This window comes from Mustela erminea, chromosome 3, assembly GCF_009829155.1.
Source record: "Mustela erminea isolate mMusErm1 chromosome 3, mMusErm1.Pri, whole genome shotgun sequence".
NCBI classification, from domain to species: Eukaryota; Metazoa; Chordata; class Mammalia; order Carnivora; family Mustelidae; genus Mustela; species Mustela erminea.
In genome coordinates, this window is record NC_045616.1 from 122,893,419 (window position 1) to 122,913,912 (window position 20,494).

The 20,494-nt window shown below is 42.0% G+C and overlaps 2 protein-coding genes across 6 annotated transcripts in view; one reads left to right on the top strand and one right to left on the bottom strand.

The window, feature by feature from the left end:
- HMGXB3 (HMG-box containing 3) overlaps positions 1-5,404 on the bottom strand; it is a 44,960-nt gene extending 39,556 nt beyond the window's left edge. For 2 of the 3 annotated variants that reach the window (XM_032337340.1, XM_032337341.1), the window contains exons 1-3: positions 4,909-5,397; positions 2,012-2,150; positions 671-845 (exon numbers count right to left, since the gene is read on the bottom strand). In XM_032337340.1, coding sequence (XP_032193231.1) covers positions 671-845; positions 2,012-2,148 — 312 coding nt within the window. In that variant the 5' untranslated portion in view covers positions 2,149-2,150; positions 4,909-5,397. Of the gene's footprint in view, positions 1-670; positions 846-2,011; positions 2,151-4,908 lie in introns of all 3 variants that reach the window. The other variant, XM_032337339.1, reaches the window with a different exon arrangement.
- Positions 5,405-5,459: 55 nt separating this feature from the next.
- TIGD6 (tigger transposable element derived 6) lies at positions 5,460-11,792 on the top strand. 3 transcript variants are annotated; one of them, XM_032337348.1, is made up of 2 exons: positions 5,460-5,613; positions 8,236-11,792. In XM_032337348.1, the coding sequence occupies exon 2, from the start codon at positions 8,342-8,344 to the stop codon at positions 9,914-9,916; it is 1,575 nt and encodes a 524-aa protein (XP_032193239.1). In that variant the 5' UTR covers positions 5,460-5,613; positions 8,236-8,341; the 3' UTR covers positions 9,917-11,792. The 3 variants fall into 3 exon arrangements, with proteins under 3 accessions (XP_032193239.1, XP_032193238.1, XP_032193240.1); XM_032337347.1 differs by having other exon boundaries at positions 8,260-11,792; XM_032337349.1 differs by lacking the exon at positions 5,460-5,613 and adding an exon at positions 7,843-7,856.
- The last annotated feature ends 8,702 nt before the right edge of the window (positions 11,793-20,494 follow it).

The following is a 20,494-nucleotide window of genomic DNA, read 5'->3' on the forward strand; positions in this document are numbered from 1 at the left end:
CTAAATGGCAGTGGTAGACGGCCTCCACTAAGAAAACACAACCTCCTCTGCTCTAACATAGCTGTTGCATTCCTGAAAAACCTTGGCTCTACATTATCAAAGAAGAAATCAGAGACAATGTTTCAATTGAAAAAAGGAGTCAAGGTGTTAACCTTGCAACAACAAAGTTATTTTTCCTGAAGCAATTTCAGTTTAATAAAAAACCAGCAGTATTAACAGTTGTCAGTGTTCTGTTATTGTGAACCAGAAATACAAAATGGCTGACAGACACAATCTAGAACACATCCTTACGCATTCTTTAATTCAGGCCTGTCTCCTCCATCATCTTCTGCTTCTGGCATTGTGCACAACCACCAGTGTTAATAGAAGAATGTGACATTATACAAAGCAGCTGTATCTACTTCCACACTCACCAGCCTAACTGCTGATTATGTTATAACTGACAGCAATCAATATAACACATATTCATTACTTTCAATTAGTAAGGTGAAAACTCATGGGGTACAGGAAAAATGCCTTATAAACTACTAAATTAAGGAAGATAAAATGGACTCAACTCGAAGTTTTTCCAAGAAGAGAAAAGAAGAAAAAAAGAGAGTGGGATGGGCTCTTCCCAGGGCCTTCACCACTGACCGAATGGGGAAATTAGCTGGGGAAAAAAATTACTTACAGGATCCAAACCTTCTTTCTCTAGTTTGGCTTTCTCCAGGTAGTAACTCCTCTCGGCCACGCTGAGGAGCCTCCAACTTTCACTAATCTTCTTATTGATCTCAGACTGAGGGAGGTGGGGGAGTTCCTGCTGCACTTTCAAGTAGATGTCGTAATAGTATAGAAGGTAAGCCGACCTAAAGGAAGGAATAACTTAAGGTCTTCCCTCATTCAACCAGTGAAGTGTCAGGGTTTGCCAGTGAAGAGGCAAAAACCTAGCTTTTCATTTCAAAGCATTTATCTAAGTAGGGACTGAAGCAAACAAACATTTAAATAATAGCTCAGGGCACCTGGGTGGCTCAGTTAAGCAGTTAAGCATCTGGTTAAGCAGTTAAGCGTCAATGCCAGATAAGTCCCACAACCCACTCCCTGCTCAGCAGGAGTCTGCTTCTCCCTCCATCCCTCCCCTCAGCCTGTGATCTCTCTCTCTCTCTCTCTCTCTCACACACACACACACAGATATACATCCTCTCTCTCTCAAATAAAATCTTTAAAAAAATTTTTTTAAAGGAATTAAATGAATACATAAATAACAGCCCCATCGGTGTACAGGTTTCTCCCTCCAGAAACCTGGAAGCAAAAGCCTATCTGACTTACTTTTCCTTGGACCAGTTTTTCTGCATGAATGATCGGCTCTATAGGCAAGTATGAGCAAAGATAAACAAGTACACTGCCATCCCACTCTTGGGAAAGGTTATTTAGGGGCCTAATCACAGTCTGGTTATCACCCACATGCTTTACTTCTCCACAGAGCCTCTGGTCATCTCACTGGCCAACAGCACTGAGAAAGGAAGTAAATTAACTACCAAAGGGCTGAGAAAGGAAGTAAATTAACTACCAAAGTAACCCAAAAGTGGTAACCTCAGCAAGAAGTTTTAGAGGATTCAGTTAAGAGCGAGATTAGAGCTATAGCATGCATAATCTTTATAGTTATCACTGATCTATTACAATTCTATATTTTAATGAATTTCCTATTCTAAATGCTTAAAAATCAATAATGTTAATAATAAATAACATTATTTCATTTGTACATAGCTTCCATCATTTGTATGGTACAATTTCCTGTGACAGCATGAAAACATGATCAAGATCCGGTCAGGAATAGCAACTGCTGGTATCAATCCACAACTTCCTATTCCCCAGCTCCCTCACCCCACAACACATTGCCCATCCAAAGACTTCAACAATGAATATGGCACTCTCAATGAGTCTGAATGCAGCCGGCAGCCTAAAGTCTTCCTCAACACAGCTCTCCAAGCAGCTTGTGTTTATAAATGCTAGCTACCAAAAGGTGTTGGCTAACCTGGGTTTCTTGGCCTTTTCTCCATGTATTTTATACTTTTTCTTCTTCTTGGGTGGCCCAGGGGAGGTATAACAGTAGGCTTCCTCAATTTCCTCCATCACGACAGTTACCTCAGTACCATCATATGATGCATCCATGGCTAGAGGAAAGTCAAACACAAACAGGTTTCAAGAATCTATTTTCCTAAAGAGGACAGTAGCCACTTGATCCAACGATCCCCTATCTCTGCCAGGGCCTCAAGGTTCAGTCATTTCCCAAACTCAGCAGATCCTAAGAAGCACCAGGCGTATTTGATAAATATACAGATCCCAGGGTTCCACATCAGCTCTTCTGAATCAGAATCTCCAGAGGGTATGGAAATCTGTATGCTTAACAAGTACCCCAGGTGATTCCTCTGACCCAGCAAATTTAGGACCACTAGCTTTGACAGCTCATTTGCTTATATTCACTCCTGGGATATAGTTATTCATCAACTCAAAGATTAGCCCCACATTATAACAATTTCATATGGTAAAAGGTGAAAAGACTAAATCTGGCCAGTGGTCAGAGGTTCCAGACCTTCTCTCATGTTTCATCACCTTAAGCAAACTGCTTCATTGACTCATTCAGGTATTCATTCAGACATGCAGTAAATACTATATGCAAGAAATTCTTTACAACCTGCCAGTTTGTGACTTTGAGCAGATCCTTTAGCTGCTTCAGGTTCAAATTTTTTCACATATAAAAAGACAGGCGTCCTTTGGCTTAGGTCATGATCTCAGGGTCCTGGGATTGAGTCTGGCATCGGGCTCTCTGCTCAGCAGGGAGCCTGCTTCCCTCCTCTCTTTCTGCCTGCCTCTCTGCCTACCTGTGATCTTTGTCAAATAAATAAAAATCTTTAAAAAAAAAAAATCGGTATCTCACCCACCTTACTACAGATTTATAGCGTAAGGCTCAAAGGATACCACAGATATAACTCTTTGAGAATGCCCAGGTGTTACACAAAAGACAGGGCTCATGACTAAAGATGAAAGATCTATGGCTGAAGTGCTTCATGATCTGCCTAAGGCCACCACACCCAAACAGGTACTTGAAAGATTTTTTTCATTCAAAAAGCCGACTTTTTTTTTTTTATATGACACTCTCCCCATTTCCACTAACAACCCTCTAAACAGCACTGTTCAATGACCTTTCTGCAATGATGGAAATGTTCTGTATCTGCACTCTCCAATATGGCTATTAAGCACCTGAAATATGGCTACTGTGACAGAGGAACCGAATTTTGTTTTGTTTAATTGTAATTAATTTCAATTAGCCACATATGGTTAGCGGCTATGGTACTAGACAGCTTAGGTCTAAACAGTAATCTGACAAACATTAGCTCCCTGGCCTAAGAAACAGAAAATGAACAGCTTTTCCTAGAAAAGGAAGGCATTAAAAAACCTGAATGACTAGTTCAATAAGAGTTAGCCTATTTGTGGCCACGTTCTCAGTTGGGAGTTTTACCCAAAAGACTCAATTCTTGGAGGAGGAAAGGTTCCAGAAACCACTTCAATCTTATTAGACAGAAATGATATACTGTGTTTGCTCTTGAAAATCTGTCGGAAAAGAACTTGGGATTCTGGGAAGACGGAGGAGCAGTAAATACAGGGCAGATCTGTGTATTACAAACCCACTCACATCTCATTTAAACCTCACTCTACAAATTATGAGGTTATCTGGTTAAGGTATAATGAAAAAAAGAGCATTGTTAAGCAAGGAGGCCTGCCTCCAAGGCTCAACTCTAACCATGTGATCTCAAACAAGTCTATACTACACCCTGAATTTCAACTGTTCCTCCCGTGAGAGGAAAAGGCTGAAATCAGTAGCTCCTAAGTCTGGGGGAGGCAAGAATACCTTTTGAGAATGTTGTAAAAGCTAAAAACCCTCCCCTAGAAAATGCAGACAAGCAACATGTCCCCTATAATTTCAAAGATGGTCTCCAGTTAAAAACATACTATTCCTAAGGTTCTTTCTTGTTGTCATCTCTAATGATTTCTCTTCCCATTAAAACAAATAAACCGTGCATGCTGTCTCAGTGCAACCCAAGAAGAGAACATAATCCACAACGTGGTTAGGTAATTAATAGGCCAGTGCCTTCACAGGGTAAGGGTAGCTAGAATTCAAATCAAGACTAGGTGGCTACTATGCTTTTTTTTTTTTTTGCCCTTAATAATTGACTTCTTAGCCCTTGAGAGTGTTGCAGATAAGCAGTAACTGCAGGAGAGCATCTGTAAAAAATGACATGTAGAATTTTAGCACCCAGAGCAAAACAATTTAGGAAGAAGACCCATTACAACCACCGTGGGGTGGGGGGCAGGAAGAGACTACCTTGTTTTTTGCTTGTTTGACTACCCCCATTTTAAGCCTGAGTCTAAGATTATTTTCAGACCCTAGGCCTCAGTTCAGCAATACCCCCCCCCCAAAAAACGCAGAATAATATAAAGGTAAAAACCAAGGTCTGTGGAAAGCAAAAAAATCACGATTAAGTTACACATTTTTATAGCACCCGCACAGAGCTCTATGACCTTGAGCAGCCTACTTATTCTAAGCCTCAGTTTTCTCTTCTGTAAAACAGGACTAAGGGCAGTAGTTGAAATTGGAGACACTTTCACTGTTCCATCAGATGCACCTCAAAACCTCGGGTGATGGCCTTTGACAGTTTGGCTAGGGGTCACGGCTTGTCTTCGGGCTAGTTCCTTTCCCTCTCGGTTTCAGATGTCCCAAACGTACCGAATGCGGCAGCAGAAGACTAATAAGGCTTACTGGTCCTACTCTGTGGAAAGGACAACCGGGCTCAGAGAGCCGCAGCATCCGGCTCGAGGTCGCCCAGCATTTCCGCGGCACAGTGCAGCGAGGCGCTCGAGGGCGGGACTTACCCGGAGGAGCGTGCAAGGCGCGCGGCTCACATTCCCGGAGGCGCCCGGCCCTGGGGCTCGACGAGGGGGCTGGCCGACGCAGTCGCGCTCCCCGCTGTCGGCGAGAGGCGGCTCCAGTCGTGACAGCGGCAACAAGGAAGTGGAGGCGAGGGCTCGCGCGCGCATCCCGGGGGCTGGAGGAGCCCCGGCCCCGCGGCCCCGCCCGGCGACACACGGCGCGGAGTCGCGACAGCTCCTCTCGCTCCCCCTTCTCGGAGTCGCGATATAGGGTCGTGGAGAGCGGGTATGGGAGCACAGGCTCGCTCCGCAGGGTCTTCACCGACGCCTGCCGAGGGCCCCGGGGGTCAAGCCCCGGGGAGCCCGAGGAAGACAGCAGGGACACGAGCGTCGCCGCAGCACCGGTTCGGCGGCGGCAGCGGCAACAGCAGCACACCTCAGATCGCCTGGGAGACCCTTCCCGGCGGCCCTCGCGGCGCACCGGAAGCGGCCGGCTGCGCGTGACTGCGCGCGTCCTTTTGCGCATGCGCAACAGTCCAGCCCTGGTCGAGGGGCGGGCCCATAGGAACTACTTAGATGCTTAGAGGGGGCTGATAAGGCGGACGGACTGTTTCCGGCTAGAGGTTCCGGGAGGAGGAGGAAGCTGCGGCCGCCCGCTTTGGGACGCCCGGGCCGCTTAGCCCCGGGGCATTGCCGTAGGGCGCTCAGGTAACTGGGGCGGGGCTGTGCCGAGCGAAAGAGGTCGAGGCCCCGCCTCACCTCTCAAAGCCACGTCGGGCCCTGGGGAGCCCCAGCACCACCCTCTCAGCACAGTGTTCAAGGCCAGACTCCCGCCCTGTCCAGTCTGTCCCCGCTCGTTCAGCGCAGGGTTCTTCTTGGTGCCGCATCAAGCCGTCCTCCTCACCCAATCCGTCCTTCCCGCCGTCCTACACACAGTTAGGCTAGTGAGTTCTGGAGTGATTCAACCTGAGCCGAATGACCCAAGTGGAGAGGCTCTGGAGTCGGACAAGAATAGTATGCCCTTTTCCCGCCAGTGTCACAGATCGTTCCACATTGGTACAAGTCCTTGCACGACCCTCACTATCTTGCAAATGTATTTTTCCAATCTGCGTACTTTTCTCTATGTGCCACTGTCACCAACCTCGTAGTCACCAGTATCTCCTCCTGGACTGATGGCGTTTCTTCCCACCTCCCCTCTTGTCGCTCTGCAGTCATTTCTCCACACAACAGGCGGATTGATCTTTTTGCACTGTAACTGATCCAGTCGCCCCCTGCTTAAAATCTTCTAGTGTCTTTTCATTCGCTTAGAATAAAATACAAGCTTAGCTTGACCTAAAAGACTTTGGTTTGTCTCTTACTTCATTCTCCTTCGATACTGGTAGTTCCCCGAACAGGGTGTATAGTACTCTAGTGTTCAGAACACTGGCTTCGTGCTGAGTCTCCTTGGATTTGCATCCAAGTCCTGCCATGTGTAAGCTGAATTAAGCACGTAAAGGAACAAATTAAGTTTATGAAGTCGATCTTCAGTAATGGTTTCCATCTCCTCAGTTGGTTCTCATCTCACTAAATGGCACAACCATACCTTGGGTTGCTCACTGCTCCAGCCAGAAATCGAGGATTTATCCTTAAACCCTCCTGCACCTGATATCCAGTCCATCAGCAAGATCTGCAAAAATAGAGCCCAAACTGGCTACTTCTTACCACAATCCGCTGTAACTCTAATCCAAGCCACCATTATCTCACATCTGGACTCCTGCAGCAGCCTCCTAACTAGTCGCCTGCTATTTCCCTGACACCCTTCAATTCCATTCTTTACATAGCAGTCATCTTTCTCCTCGATTAAAATCCTTCAGTAGCTTCTCTTTGCATTCAAATTAATATATCCTAGCTGTCTGTGGCCTACAAGGCTAGCTTCCTTTTATCTTCAGATTTAGGACCACCTCTTAGGAAAATGGATTTTACCCTTTAGGTTCTCCACTTTGCAACCAAAGGACTCCTTCTGAAGTGCAAACCTGATCACGTGATTCAAATAAACACACCTCTGTGGCCTCTTAACTGTCCCAGGATCAAGCTAAAATTTTATGATTTGGCTCTTGTTCTCTTCTCCAAAGACTTTTTTTTCCTGGCCATACTGTCTTGTTTTCTATAGTACTTGATTGCCTTTGCACATATTTCCTTCTATCTCATGAACTTCTAGTTGTTTGTACTTGAAGGCCCAACATCAATATTGTTTCCTCTTTGAAGTGCTCTGCCATTTCATGTCCCACCCAGTTGATCATCTCCACAGCTCTATTCTAGTTCACAGAACTCTGTAACCTCTTTTATAGTTTTAATGCACTTTAGTGTTTGTCTTCCCTGCTTCCGTGATAGGCTTCTTTTTTTTTATTTTTTCCTGATAGGCTTCTGAATGGTGGGCACTGTGCTCCATCCGTCTCTGGATGGCTGGTATTGAGCATAGTGCTTAGCACATAGAGGATGCCAAGAATGGATAGATAAATGTGTGGAGGTGGTGGTAGGAGTCAGCCCTTGAAAGGGGCAGTCACAGCCTAAGGTCACAGCAGCTTCTCTTGTCCTGTGAGGACTCTCATGATAAAATGTCTTCGCAGACAGTTACCAAAACTGCTTCTGCCTGATCATGGTTATTTCCTTCATAGCCCTAGCACGCTCTGTAATTATCTTACCTATCTGTTCTCTTTTGGCTCATCTTCCTCCACTGTATTGTATATTTCCTAAGGGCAGGGACCTTGACTGTGTTGTTCATCACTGTATCCTTACCACTTAACACCTATGAACACCAAATGAGTAAAACATATTCCCACAGTGAAAATCCTTCCAAGGCAAATAGTGATAGAGCTTTAAAGACCTCATTTTGATGGAATATCCAGCAGGACTATGGAGTTACAGAAATGGCACTAATTCTGAGTCAAGAAATCCGAGGTCTATGAGCTTGGGTAGGTCCCTTCTCTGAGCCTCAGTTTCTGTTATAAAATGAGCCAGATAATAATCCCTTTAATTTATACAGTGCACTACTATTTGCCAACATCTTTTACCATTTATTTTTTCAATCTATTCCCACAGTAGACAGAACAGACATTATTTTTACAGAAGCTCAGAAACTTTAAGTGAACTAGATTCTCTGTAAGGTCTCTCTCTCTCTTTTTTTTTTTTTTTCAAACATTCTGTGAGTCTGTATAAGTAATCCCTACAACAAGTCAGTAGTATGAATCCTATTTTCTCTTGACTTTGGCCTTATATTATCATTTCCTAGTAGGATTTTGAAAAATCTGACCCATCTTTTAGAGGGAATCCATTATCTCTGGTTCCTGACAGGTACTCCACATTCTCTCTCCTCAGTTTTCTACACTGTGGCAAAACAAGCCTAGAGGAGGAACACACTCAGCCCTGGTAATTGTGGCCCAGCACTCATTCTGTGAATATGGCAAACAAGGGGAACAAGAAGCGTCGGCAGTTCTCCCTGGAGGAGAAAATGAAGGTGGTGGAAGCTGTAGACTCAGGAAAGAGGAAAGGTGATGTGGCAAAAGAATTCGGTATCACCCCTTCTACCTTGTCTACATTTTTAAAGGATCGCACCAAATTTGAAGAGAAGGTACGGGAGGCATCTGTAGGACCCCAGCGGAAAAGGATGAGGAATGCTCTCTATGACGACATTGATAAAGCTGTTTTTGCTTGGTTTCAAGAAATCCATGCCAAAAACATTCTTGTGACGGGGTCTGTCATTCGGAAAAAAGCACTAAACTTGGCCAACATGCTTGGCTATGACAATTTTCAAGCAAGTGTGGGTTGGCTGAACAGATTTAGGGATCGCCACGGAATTGCTTTGAAAGCAGTCTGTAGAGAGGATAGTGACAGATTAATGAATGGTCTAGGAATAGATAAGGTTAACGAGTGGCATGCAGGGGAAATTATAAAACTGATTGCTGACTACAGCCCAGATGATATCTTTAATGCTGACGAGACAGGAGTGTTTTTCCAACTGCTTCCCCAGCACACGCTTGCTGCTAAAGGGGACCATTGTAGAGGGGGCAAGAAAGCAAAGCAGCGGTTGACAGCACTCTTTTGTTGCAATGCTTCAGGGACTGAAAAAATGAGACCATTGATTGTTGGTAGGTCAGCCAACCCACACTGTCTCAAGAACGTCCATTCCCTCCCTTGTGATTACCGAGCCAACCAGTGGGCATGGATGACGCAGGATCTGTTTAATGAGTGGCTGATGCAAGTGGATGCCAGGATGAAGCGGACAGAACGCCGCATACTCCTGCTGATCGACAACTGCTCCGCTCACAACATGCTGCCACGCTTGGAAAGGATCCAAGTGGGGTACCTACCCTCTAACTGTACTGCCGTCCTGCAGCCCCTGAATCTCGGCATAATTCACACCATGAAAGTGAGGTACCGAAGCTACCTCCTGACACAGATCCTCCTCAAGTTCCACAGCAGTGAGGACCAAGGAAAAGTGGACATCAGGCAGGCCATCGACATGATTGCGGCAGCATGGTGGTCAGTCAAGCAGTCCACAGTGGTGAGATGCTGGCAGAAGGCAGGCATCATCCCCATGGAACTGACAGATTCTGACACAGAAGCAGCAGCCAGTGAACCAGAGGTAGCCATTGAAAAGTTATGGCACTCTGTGGCTCTTGCCACCCGTGTCCCCAACGAAATACATTTCCAGGACTTTGTCACTGCAGATGATGATCTCATCATTGCTCAAGAGCTGATAGACACAGAGGTCATCCAGGGCATGGAGGATGCTGAAAATAGAGATGAAGCTGGAAATGAAGAGGATGGGGAGGTATCTTTACCACTGCAGCCAAAAATCACCATCACGGATGCCATCTCAAATGTACAGAAACTTAGACAGTTCCTTTCCACTTGTGTAGGTGTTCCTGATACCGTTTTTGGACAGCTAAATGGAATAGATGAATATTTAATGAGGAAAGTGACACAAACTCTTGTTGACTCCAAAATTACAGATCTCCTCCAAACAAAATAACATAGGCATTAATTGCTTCTTTTGACTTAGAAAATGTAGTTTATAAGAATAAAGTTTTTAGATAGGATATTGAACTTAAATTTTAAGCAATATTATAATGACAACATTCCAGTCCTCTGAAATAATCAGGAAACTTCCTTGAATGAAATTTGACTAATATGTGTGTTATCTTTTGATTAATCAAATGGTTTCAAAAGTTGTCTGCACCTTAGGATCTCTTGAGCATCTTTAAAAAAAATTTCTAAAGCCCAGGCCTTATCCCAGACCAATTAAATCACAATCTGTGGTTATAGGTCACAGGCATTGGTAGTTTGTGAAACTGTCCAGGTCATTCCAATGTGCAGAAAAGTTTGGGAATTGCTGATTTGGCCAAAGGAAAATCAAGCACACGGTAGGGAGCCAACTTCTTACCAGTAAGTCTAGCTCAGTGGTTTCCAAATGTTAGCTCACTTCAGAATCACTTTAAAGGCTTGCTAAAATCCAGATTGCTGGGCTCCACCTCCAGTTTTCTGATTCAGTGGGTATTAGGTGGGGCCCCAAAATTTGCATTTCTAACAAGTTCTCAGGTCCTGCTGATGGCTAATGTGGTCCAGGATCCTTACTTTGAGAACCACTGGTCTAGCTGGATCCTAGTACTTCTCTCTTCAGCCAGCCGGCCATCCGAATACTCCCACTCACTATCAAAAAAGAAAAGAAGAGGGGGAAAAAAGCATTAGCACTTCTTATTCCAGATCTGTTAACTCCTTTCTGCTGATTTGGTAACTCTAGAATCTTCTTAGCTTTTCTCTTGAATGCTGCACCAGCTAGCCAAGTAGTGAGCAGAGGTACATCTGTCTGTGCAGATTAGCAGGAACCACCTAGAGTAGGAACACATCTTGTAATGCTTATTAGTCAGAGGGAGCTGGGGCACAGGGGAATACGAGGGGAATTAAAAAGGAGATAGGATACAACGTGGGGGCCTTGTATATCAGAAAATCCTGGGAAAGGACATATAGCCCAGTGCACCTCTCACTTTCCAGACAAGGTGAGAGGGAAGTCTGTGGGAGAAAGGACACGTGTGACAGGATTTGGATCGTTCCCTATTTGGATTCTTCCACTTGTGAGTAATCCAGCCTGGACTTTGTGATTAACATGAAGGCACACTGTTTGCCTTTGCTAAAATTACTTCACCTTTATTCCTTTATGTTTGTCCTGCAGAGACATCTGCTAGAGCAGAGTTGATCTTAAGTTATTTAGAACAAAATCAATTTATAGTCAGATTTATATTGAAGTTTTTCTCCTATAAAGAAGGCATTTTTAATATCTTTTATAACCCTAGTATTTGTTTCTAATATGCGAGATGAGTGTCTGTTTCATTTTTAGAAGATAAATACAGTACCTGTCAGTGCTGTAGTGTAGTTCCCCCACCCAGTACAGATTAATTTTGTGGTTATTTCAGAAACCCATAGAAATTCGGTTATTTTTCTTTCTATAATCATTTAACTGAAACCCATATAAAACAGATTAATCGTAGACTGCTTCCATGTTAAACAAAAGAACAATTTTTTAAAACCCCCAGCAGATGTTTAAATGGATCTTTGAAATCTTATTTTGTATATATTTCATTTTAGCAAACTAGTATAATTTGAACTAAAAGAACTATACATATTTTAAGTCCTTATCACATAGGAGAGGAAAACTGTCTTCCGGCTAAGTCCTGTGGTTCCACACACTGTCAGCACCTTTACTGCTGTCATTTTGTGTCAGGATTACTAACATAATTTTGAATTCCTTTGTTCACCTTTCTTCCCCTGAAGTGCATTTGGCACATAATGTTAAATCTCTTGACATCATGCCATTTCCCCCGTCCAAGTGTCTGTGGTGGCTCCCAAATGCCTAAAAATAAATAAATAAATAAAAGACTGGATTATTCAGTTGAGTTTTAGCACCCTCTAGAGTTGGTTACAACCTGCATTTCCGCTTCCTTGCTCAGTACCATCAGTGCCGCCCCTGGATAAGCCCCTGGATAACTCACACTGTACCCGTGTGTGCTAGCGTGCCTTCACCTGAATGCCTCTCCTGCTCTCCACCAAGGCAGGCCTTTCAGGAACTAACTGTGGAGTCCTCTTTCTCCCAGCTTTTTAAAAAGACTTCAGCACCTGCTCTAGCCTTCCCTCAGTTCCTTAGCACTTTTTGTCTCTACCACTTACCTAAGCACTTACATTTTTATCAGTATCCCGTGGCTCTTTGAGTAGACTGTAAGCTCCAGGGGAGCAAGGACCTTTGTAACCTTAATGGTTGCTAGCACTGTGCTGGGCACATCATAGGCACGTCAATAAACAGTTGTGTATAAACTGATACATACGTTAATGTGTCAACACCACCTTTCTTTAAGGCTGAATGAAGCATTGATTCTACTTGAAGATAGGGTAAGGCTGTCCTCTGTAAAAGAATTTGCAAATTTTTCCACAAATATCATTGCCTCAACTAGTATTCCAGTCCAGGTTATCTATCATCTGTTCTTTGATAATGAGGAATTCCAATATATAAAGTTAAGCCTATTTTCATCCACATAAAGTCATTGTAGGATTTACACACACAAAACTTTGGTATGAAAGGCTTTGTTTAAGTGCCTTGCACATAGTACTATTCGGTAAATATGTGCTTAAACTTGTTTAAAAAAAGAAGTCTCACGTTCTTGACTCATTTAATGTATCATAATGAATTAGATCCCTATAGATGAAAATCATATCCAAAAGAGAGAGCGTTTACAGTCTGGTTTACATTGGTTAAACAAACCTTTGATTCTGTTGGGACATTAAGGTTTTATTTGTTTGATACTTTTGTTTTCTAAAACTAAAAGAAGATATTATCCCTTCTGAGTTGCCTGTCTTTGTCAGGCCCTCTCTGGCTTCTCCCTGATTCTCTGGTGCCTCTTGCCCCACTTGAGGATTTAGTTTGCCCCAGCTGACCAATCCTCTCTGTAGGCCAGCATTCTGGAACTAGGGACTTACCTCAGCTGAGCTGTTATGAAGATAAAAATATATACCTGACACAGACTAAGTTCTATAAATGCTATGTCATTAGTACCCATTCCTATTCGAAACTTTACAGGTACTATCTAGAAGCAGGGACCTCCTTTTCTAGACCTCCCTTTCACTAACAGATCTTGGGGTTTAGTGTTCCAGAACCACCAAGGCTGATCATTAGACAAAACTCAAGTTTTCTTTGCCCTATTCTTAATATGGGCTCTTTCATTTAAAAGGGAGGAAGCTAAGAATTGTTGCCTGTTACTTGCCAAGCACCATTTTACTCCTTATCATTTAATCTTGCCAATAAATTGTAATGCAAAAGTACAAATAGGCTCAATCAATGTATTTTAAAATTGCATACCTATTAACTGTTCATGCTACCAGAGGCCATACTTCTTTGAGGTGAAATGTGGTAGCATATTCTGGCCACCAGAGGGCAGAGAGAGATTACACAATAGAGACAACTGGGCCAACCCGGAACACTTAGAAGCAGCCATGTTTAAATTCTCTGACATGGTAGAGACTGAAAAGGAAGACAAGGAAAGATAGAAAAGACATAGAATGTGAATCTTGTTCAGGCAACTAACTAAGAAACAACTGTGCCTTGGACCACCTAATCCAACCCCATTACACACCTACCCCTTCACCAGGGACTTTTTCCAACGTATTGATAACCACAGGCCATGTAATTGACCCAAGACAGACATGCTCTGTAAATGAACCAGTTTTAGAGAAATAAATATCCACCAAACATATCCATGCTTGGAACTGATACCCACTGCTGGCCACAGAGGCTCTAAGGATGAAATACACAGCCCTAACCTCAGGAAGTCCAGTTAGCAGATGAGATAGAGAAGGAAAAATGATAGAGTGGTAAATGCCATTTGAGAGAATATGCAGAGATGAGGTCCAAAGCAGACTCAGCATGAGAGAAGAGGAATTCAATAGGAAATGTTGCCAAGAGCAAGGGACTTTTAGTAAGAAGTATTTGGAAAGAGTAGAGACGTTTACACACATGGGGCTGGAAGGCTATTCCTGAAAGAATATATAAAGAATAAAATATATAAAGAATATATAAACAGCATATATAAAGGCCTGGGCATTTTAAAATGGCCCATTTGGGATCACCTAAGGTCAGAGGTTTATTGGTCAAGCAAAGGGATGTGTGACAGGACAAGATGCTGAAGATGTAAGCAAGGGCAACTTTTTTTTATTTGTTTTTTTTTTTGTTTTGTTTTGTTTTGTTTTGTTTTTTAAAGATATTATTTATTTGACAGAGAAAGACACACAGAGAGAGAGGGAACACAAGCAGGGGGAGTGAGAGAGGGAGAAGTAGGCCTCCTGCTGAACAGGGAGCCCAATGCGGGGGCTCAATCCCAGGACCCTGAGATCACGACCTGAGCCAAAGGCAGACACCTAACAACTGAGTCACCCAGGTACCCAAGGGCAAACTTTTTAAGGTCTTATTGGCTATAGCATTGATTCTGAACTTACTCTGGAAACACTGGAGAACCACTTAGAAGTAACAAAGGTCTTTTTTTTTTTTTTAAAGAAATAATCGGTAACTAGTGTGGAGGCTGAGTTGTAGAGAAATAGATTAACTAGGTAGACTGTGGCATAGTCCTGAAGATAAATGAACACTGAGGGCAAGAAAGATGTTTGACTTGAGAGTCTTACCAGGTAGATGAATTTGAAGAGGAATATTCTAAAATCTTCCAAGTTTCTGGATTGAGTTGCTGAGTCATGCCATGATCAAGATGGGTTAACAGGGGAAGAGAAGATGAGTTTGTATTCTATGTGAGGTGCCTCTGGGCATCCAGCTGTTACTGGACAGCTCTGGAGATTTATGTACAGACAGATATGCTGGCTGGTGTTCTAGAGAGGCTAGAAATCATGTTTGGCTGCCATCAGCACACAGATAACAAATCATTTGAGGCCATGGATGTAGTCATCTGGAGAGAGCTTATAATGCAAAGTATTCATGACATGGGGGGCCATGAACCAGCCTCTATATAAATCGTATGTGTGTATACATACAAATGTGTTACTTCTCCAAGAAAAGCCATACTTTCATCAGGCTCAATCAGATCTGAAAATCCAAAGCTTAAGCAATGGTGCTAAATGAGGAGAGAAGAGGCCAAGGACACAAGCACTGAAAGGAGATGGGGAAGCAGAGCCCTCCAAGGTAACTGGAGAGATGCCAGAGAATGAGTGTGTTGAGGCACCGCACACGGCTCCGGGTCCCACGTGCTGTGTGCACACATGGTGAGTATACAGGATGGTAAAATTCGAAGGGCCCTTCGAAGACCATTTAGTCCAACTCCTTTACCTGCGTACAAGGTGGCAGCTTCAACTTACTGATGGTGAAAAGATGGCTCAAAATTCACTTACCAAAATTCAGAGTTAGGAGTAGTAAAACATGAGCCAGTTTGGGGTTTTCTGATTCCCAAAACGTACAGAATAGTAGTCATGCAACATGAGAACTGGACAGGTCCTCAAGCAATCTTGTGCTCCTCCCCACTTCATTGATGAAAAAATTGAGTTCCTGAAGGATTAATGTACTCACTCAGGACAACAAAGCAAAAAAAAAGAAAAAAGAAAAAAAAAGAAATGCATTTCTTTATGCATTATGTCCTTCTATAAGGACAGATCCTCTTGTTATAGTTGGGAAAAATTAATGACTGAATCACTCTCCAAATGTAAAGCAATGGTATTCCAAAGCTCACTGGTAACCTACGTGCATTTCTTAGTTGTACTTAAATAATTTAGACACAGAGTAGTATTTTATTAGCATAACAGTTTATTATCAGAAATGAAATGACACCTCTAGATCTCAACACATATAGTATCTTACATAATAAACATGAATATATGCTCCCAAAAGAAAAACAGTTGCTATTAACCAACCCCTATCCCCACCTCCCACAACAGGCTGCAACCCATCAACTCATCCCCATCCCATAGGTTAAGCCTGATTTATATGGAATGGCATCAAGGCACTTGCTTTAATGAAAAAAGAGTTATGTGGTATAAAACATGTTCCTAAAGGTTATTAGCTGTGAATAATTTTTTTTAAAGGAGCAGTTTACTTTTTGAGGGAATAGACAAAACTGAGAATTTATGTTCATTCATCTGTCTTGATTTGTATATAAAATTGCAAAGGAGACCAAAAAAACATAGTATTTTATATGGATTGGTTTGTTCCCACTGATTTTTGAGAAATCACAGCAGCATCAGAACTCAAATAGTAATTTCCTAACTGATCTGAATGGAAAAAGCATGAGCTTTCTGATTCCCAGTATCTTATTATTTTAGGGATGGGGGATGAGGAAGAAGGGCAGAGAGCTGCCCTAAAGTAAGTTCATTAAAGCTGCAGTTAAAAACCCTTTCTGGCTAAGGCTGCTTGTCTATTTGCCAACTAAAAAGCCTTCAGTTAGAAAATCTTGTCATTGGTATTTTGTAATAAGATTATAACTACCTGGCCTTTTTCAGAGCCATAATTCAAGTCTAGCAAAGGTACAAGTTTCCACTGTAGGCTTACAAACATGGTATCTCAAAAGGCATTTAGTGTCCTTCATTATTTTAGTTTTCATAACTCAATTTGTCCACATTTTATATCATGAACAGAAAAATAGAATACATACCTAAAAAAATCCACTCTTCAGTGGATTTAACTTTTCCAACTGTAACTTAATGTTTACTTAAAAAATGTTAGGTGCAAAACAGTTTTAAAAATAATAGTCCTTGTCAGGATAAAAATTACCTTATAAAAATAAATCTTCCCCTACTCCCACATCTAAATTCTCCTTCACTAAAATTACTAACATTTTTTTAAAAAACTAAAATGTACCTTTAACTTACAATGTTTCAACATTATTTCATGTTAATAATAACAAGCTATGATAAAGCAGTAGGTTTATTATTTTGGCATGTTCCTTTATAGTTTTCACTCTTTTTTTTTTTTTTTTAAGGATTTTAGTTATTTCAGAGAGAGCATGAGCAGAGGGAGAGGCAGAAGGAGAGGGAAAAGCAGACTCTCCACTGAGCAGGCAGCACGACACAGGGTTCATACAGGGCTGGATCCCAGGACCCTGAGATCGTGACCTGAGCCAAAGGTAGACACTTAACTGACTGAGCCACCCAGGCACCCTCCATTATACTTTTCATTCTTGTATTAACACTTGATGATTCCAATCTTGATTATCTAATGAAATCTTAATACAAAAGAAAAAAATCCAAATTAGTTCAATGCCTAAAAGCCTTCTGGATCTAATTTCCTCCTCCTTGCAGTTTTGAAAACCCAGCTTTAAATTAAGGCATCACTAGAAGAGATAAAGAAAACAGAGGGAAAAAGAGAGAAACCTCCAAGAACAGAAAAACGAAACAAAGCCTAAACCCTGCTGAGTGGGTTTTTGCCATTTTACTGTGGAATCATTCCCTGAAGAGTGCAGGAGCACCCATGCCTCCTTCTTTGCCTCAGTTGCCAGTCTCCTATTCAGACCTCGGTCCAGGCTCAGCTTAGCCCCTCCATAAAGCATCTCCAAATGCCCCAGTGCTACCTAGGAGAGTTACTGTATAGCCCACCTACTAGACTGAGTACCACAGTCCCAGGGCCCGGCCCAGGGCTTAGACCCCTGCACGGGTCTCAGCAAGTATTGAGTTGTTATCTACATGGGTGCAGAAGGAACCTGTAGCTCATCTGTCGCAATAGAGAGAGGAAAACAATTCCTTAATAACATTAACAAAGATCCCAGAGCTCAAATTTATCATCGTAACTTCCAGACTCCATTTAAGTTCCCAAGAAATACACTGCGTTTTTCTCACATTTGTATTAAGAGCAGGGCTAACACCCAGGCAATGTGTTCTTCAGCGACAAACTGTTAGGAAAGTATGCCTGCAGAGAGTAACTGTTCGTTGAAACATATTCATTAGCATTAAAGTAGTCTAATGAACTCATCTAACATCTTGATACGTGTTTAAAGATCACCATTTATCATACTGGAAATTTACCCAAATTTGGGTTTCGATGACTACTATTTTTTTTTTTAAGATTTTATTTATTTATTTGGCAGACAGAGATCATAGGTAGGCAGAGCAGCAGGCAGAGAGAGGAAGGGAAGCAGGCTCCTTGCTGAGTAGGATCAGGACCTGCGGAAGGCAGAGGCTTTATTTAACCCACTGAGCCACCCAGGCACCCCTCAATGACTACAATTGTTCAAAAGCTAAGTTGAACTATTCAGATTTCTTTTCCTTTGGTCCCACTCAAAAAAAAAATTTTTGTCAACTAGACATTTGTTACTTTTACCACCATCGTAGGCTACAGTCCCTCAGTCTATGCTCCAGAGTAGGTCAGTTGCAACTTTGCCCCAGCCCTGGGGTACCACATGCTCTTCAGCTCCTTCAGCTTTGGTGAATCTGCCCTCCCTTTCTAGAAACAGAACCCAATTCTGACTCTGCTGTCAAATTAAGGTGTGGCTCCTATTCTTCCTCTCCCTACTGCTGTGTGAGGCTCTGGGGATTGGATCCTACTCAAGTGGGTCCCTCTTGTTTCTCCCCCATTTGGTCAGAGGCTTTTTCAATGGTGTATTCCTTTCACTCCTCTTGAATGTTATCCTTTCTCTTTCTGTGCCCTGGCATACCCCACCCTTCTGGCTCTCAGAGTTTTAACCATCAAGAACGTAGACACTACATTTCAATTAAATAACCACTTGAAGATATTTGGAATTTTATACATTTGTTAATAAGCAATGAGAAAATGCTTCCTTTAGACTCTAAAGTTTAGGGTAAGCAAGATATTTTTGTATCCATAAAGTGTGTACAGTATCAGCTATTAACTAAAGTCCAAGCCTCGGGCAAGAAAAAAAAAATGGAAATAATGGTTTTGATGGTGAGTTAGATTTTGGTTTCAGATTTGATTCCTTTAAATACTAGCAATCAAAAGTATGTCAGTTTAGAAGGGCCTCAACCCAAGCAGAGAAGTGAGATAAATTCTAGTGAAATCTTAAATGTGTTTACAAGTGGATGCCAAAAGTAGATTCTTGTTTGCTTCCTTGGGTCGAAGAGGAACAAACCAGAACATAATTCAAGAATCTGCTAATCGGGGCACCTGGGTGGCTGAGTGGGTTAAGCCGCTGCCTTCGGCTCAGGTCATGATCTCAGGGTCCTGGGATCGAGTCCCGCATCGGGCTCTCTGCTGAGCAGAGAGCCTGCTTTCCTCTCTATCTCTTTCTCTCTCTGCCTACTTGTGCTTTCTCTCTGTCAAATAAATAAAATAAAAATCTTTTAAAAAAAAAAAAAAAAGAATCTGCTAATCGCATGAACTTCCAGAATTGTTTGTATCCTCATATGGACAGAGAAGTCAGGTCAAAGTCAGATCCTGTTCCTCCATTCCAAGGCATTTTCCAGATTGTTTGGACACTTTTTTTTTTTTTTTGCTGTGCTAGTGTTTGCTAAATTATAGGGTTATCTTGAACATGTACTCATTTACTCTCTCTCACATGGCATTAGACATCTGTAATGGTCTGGATTCAAACCTGGTTTGGCAGGGTAGTTAAGAGGGATTAAAAACAAACATCTAACCAAGACACTGTGATTTCACTATTACTATTCCTAAAACTGGATAGAAAGGGCAAGTAGTGGCTAAAACCCAACAAAAGGTTGGAAAAACCCACAAATAACAAATAGCAGTTAATATTTCTGAAATTCTAGACTTCAGTTCTAAAAGGATGTCAAAATTTAGTACTTAGTATATTTAACCATGAAGTCAATCACTTCCAAGACAGAAATCTGCCTTTTTTTTTTTTTTTGAGAAATAGCTTTGTTTTAATAATAGAAAGGCATTTTCCATGTAAACAGATGGGCAGAGTTCTACCAATAGAATAGCAACACCTGGGAGTTTTTGGAGCCAACAAAGAAGCTAAATATGTTTAAAGGTGTCCCACTCCAACAGATGCCCTACACATAGGGTTTGCTTCTCATAAATATTTAAGTTGTTTAGAATGTAGTAGGTTAAAAATGATTTGCATTTCTGTAATTATTATTTTGCTTGTGTTAGTGTGGCTAAATGTTTCAAGCTCACATAAATTAGTCTCCTAGTCCTAACTTTGGAAAACCTGGGTTTTTTTTTTTTTTTTTGCCTATCAAGGTCCACATACAGAATGATAAGATTTTAATGTCGGACATTCTTGCTTTTAAAAAGGAACTATTCCTGTGGCCATAACCTGTGGCCAGCTGTCATAAATAATATACAAAGAAGATGGGATGTATGAATATTATGTTTCTAAATCCTCCTGCATAATAGTTTTAGGTAACCCAGAGAGTTAAAAGCTGCCACTGTCGTCCATATTTATTGTACATCAATAAGGTGCATGGCAGTAAGCATTAGCTTTGTTTTCAGTAAAACATCTACCAATTAATTATTGATGTTCTTTTGGAAGCATCTTATCCCTTCCATGCACTCCTTTCCATTGGTTACAATAAAATATTCCTGCAAGAGTAAAGATGAATAGTTACCTTCTATTTGAAGAAGCCTGTCAATCCCCAGGGACCCTTGCTAAAATGCCATGGG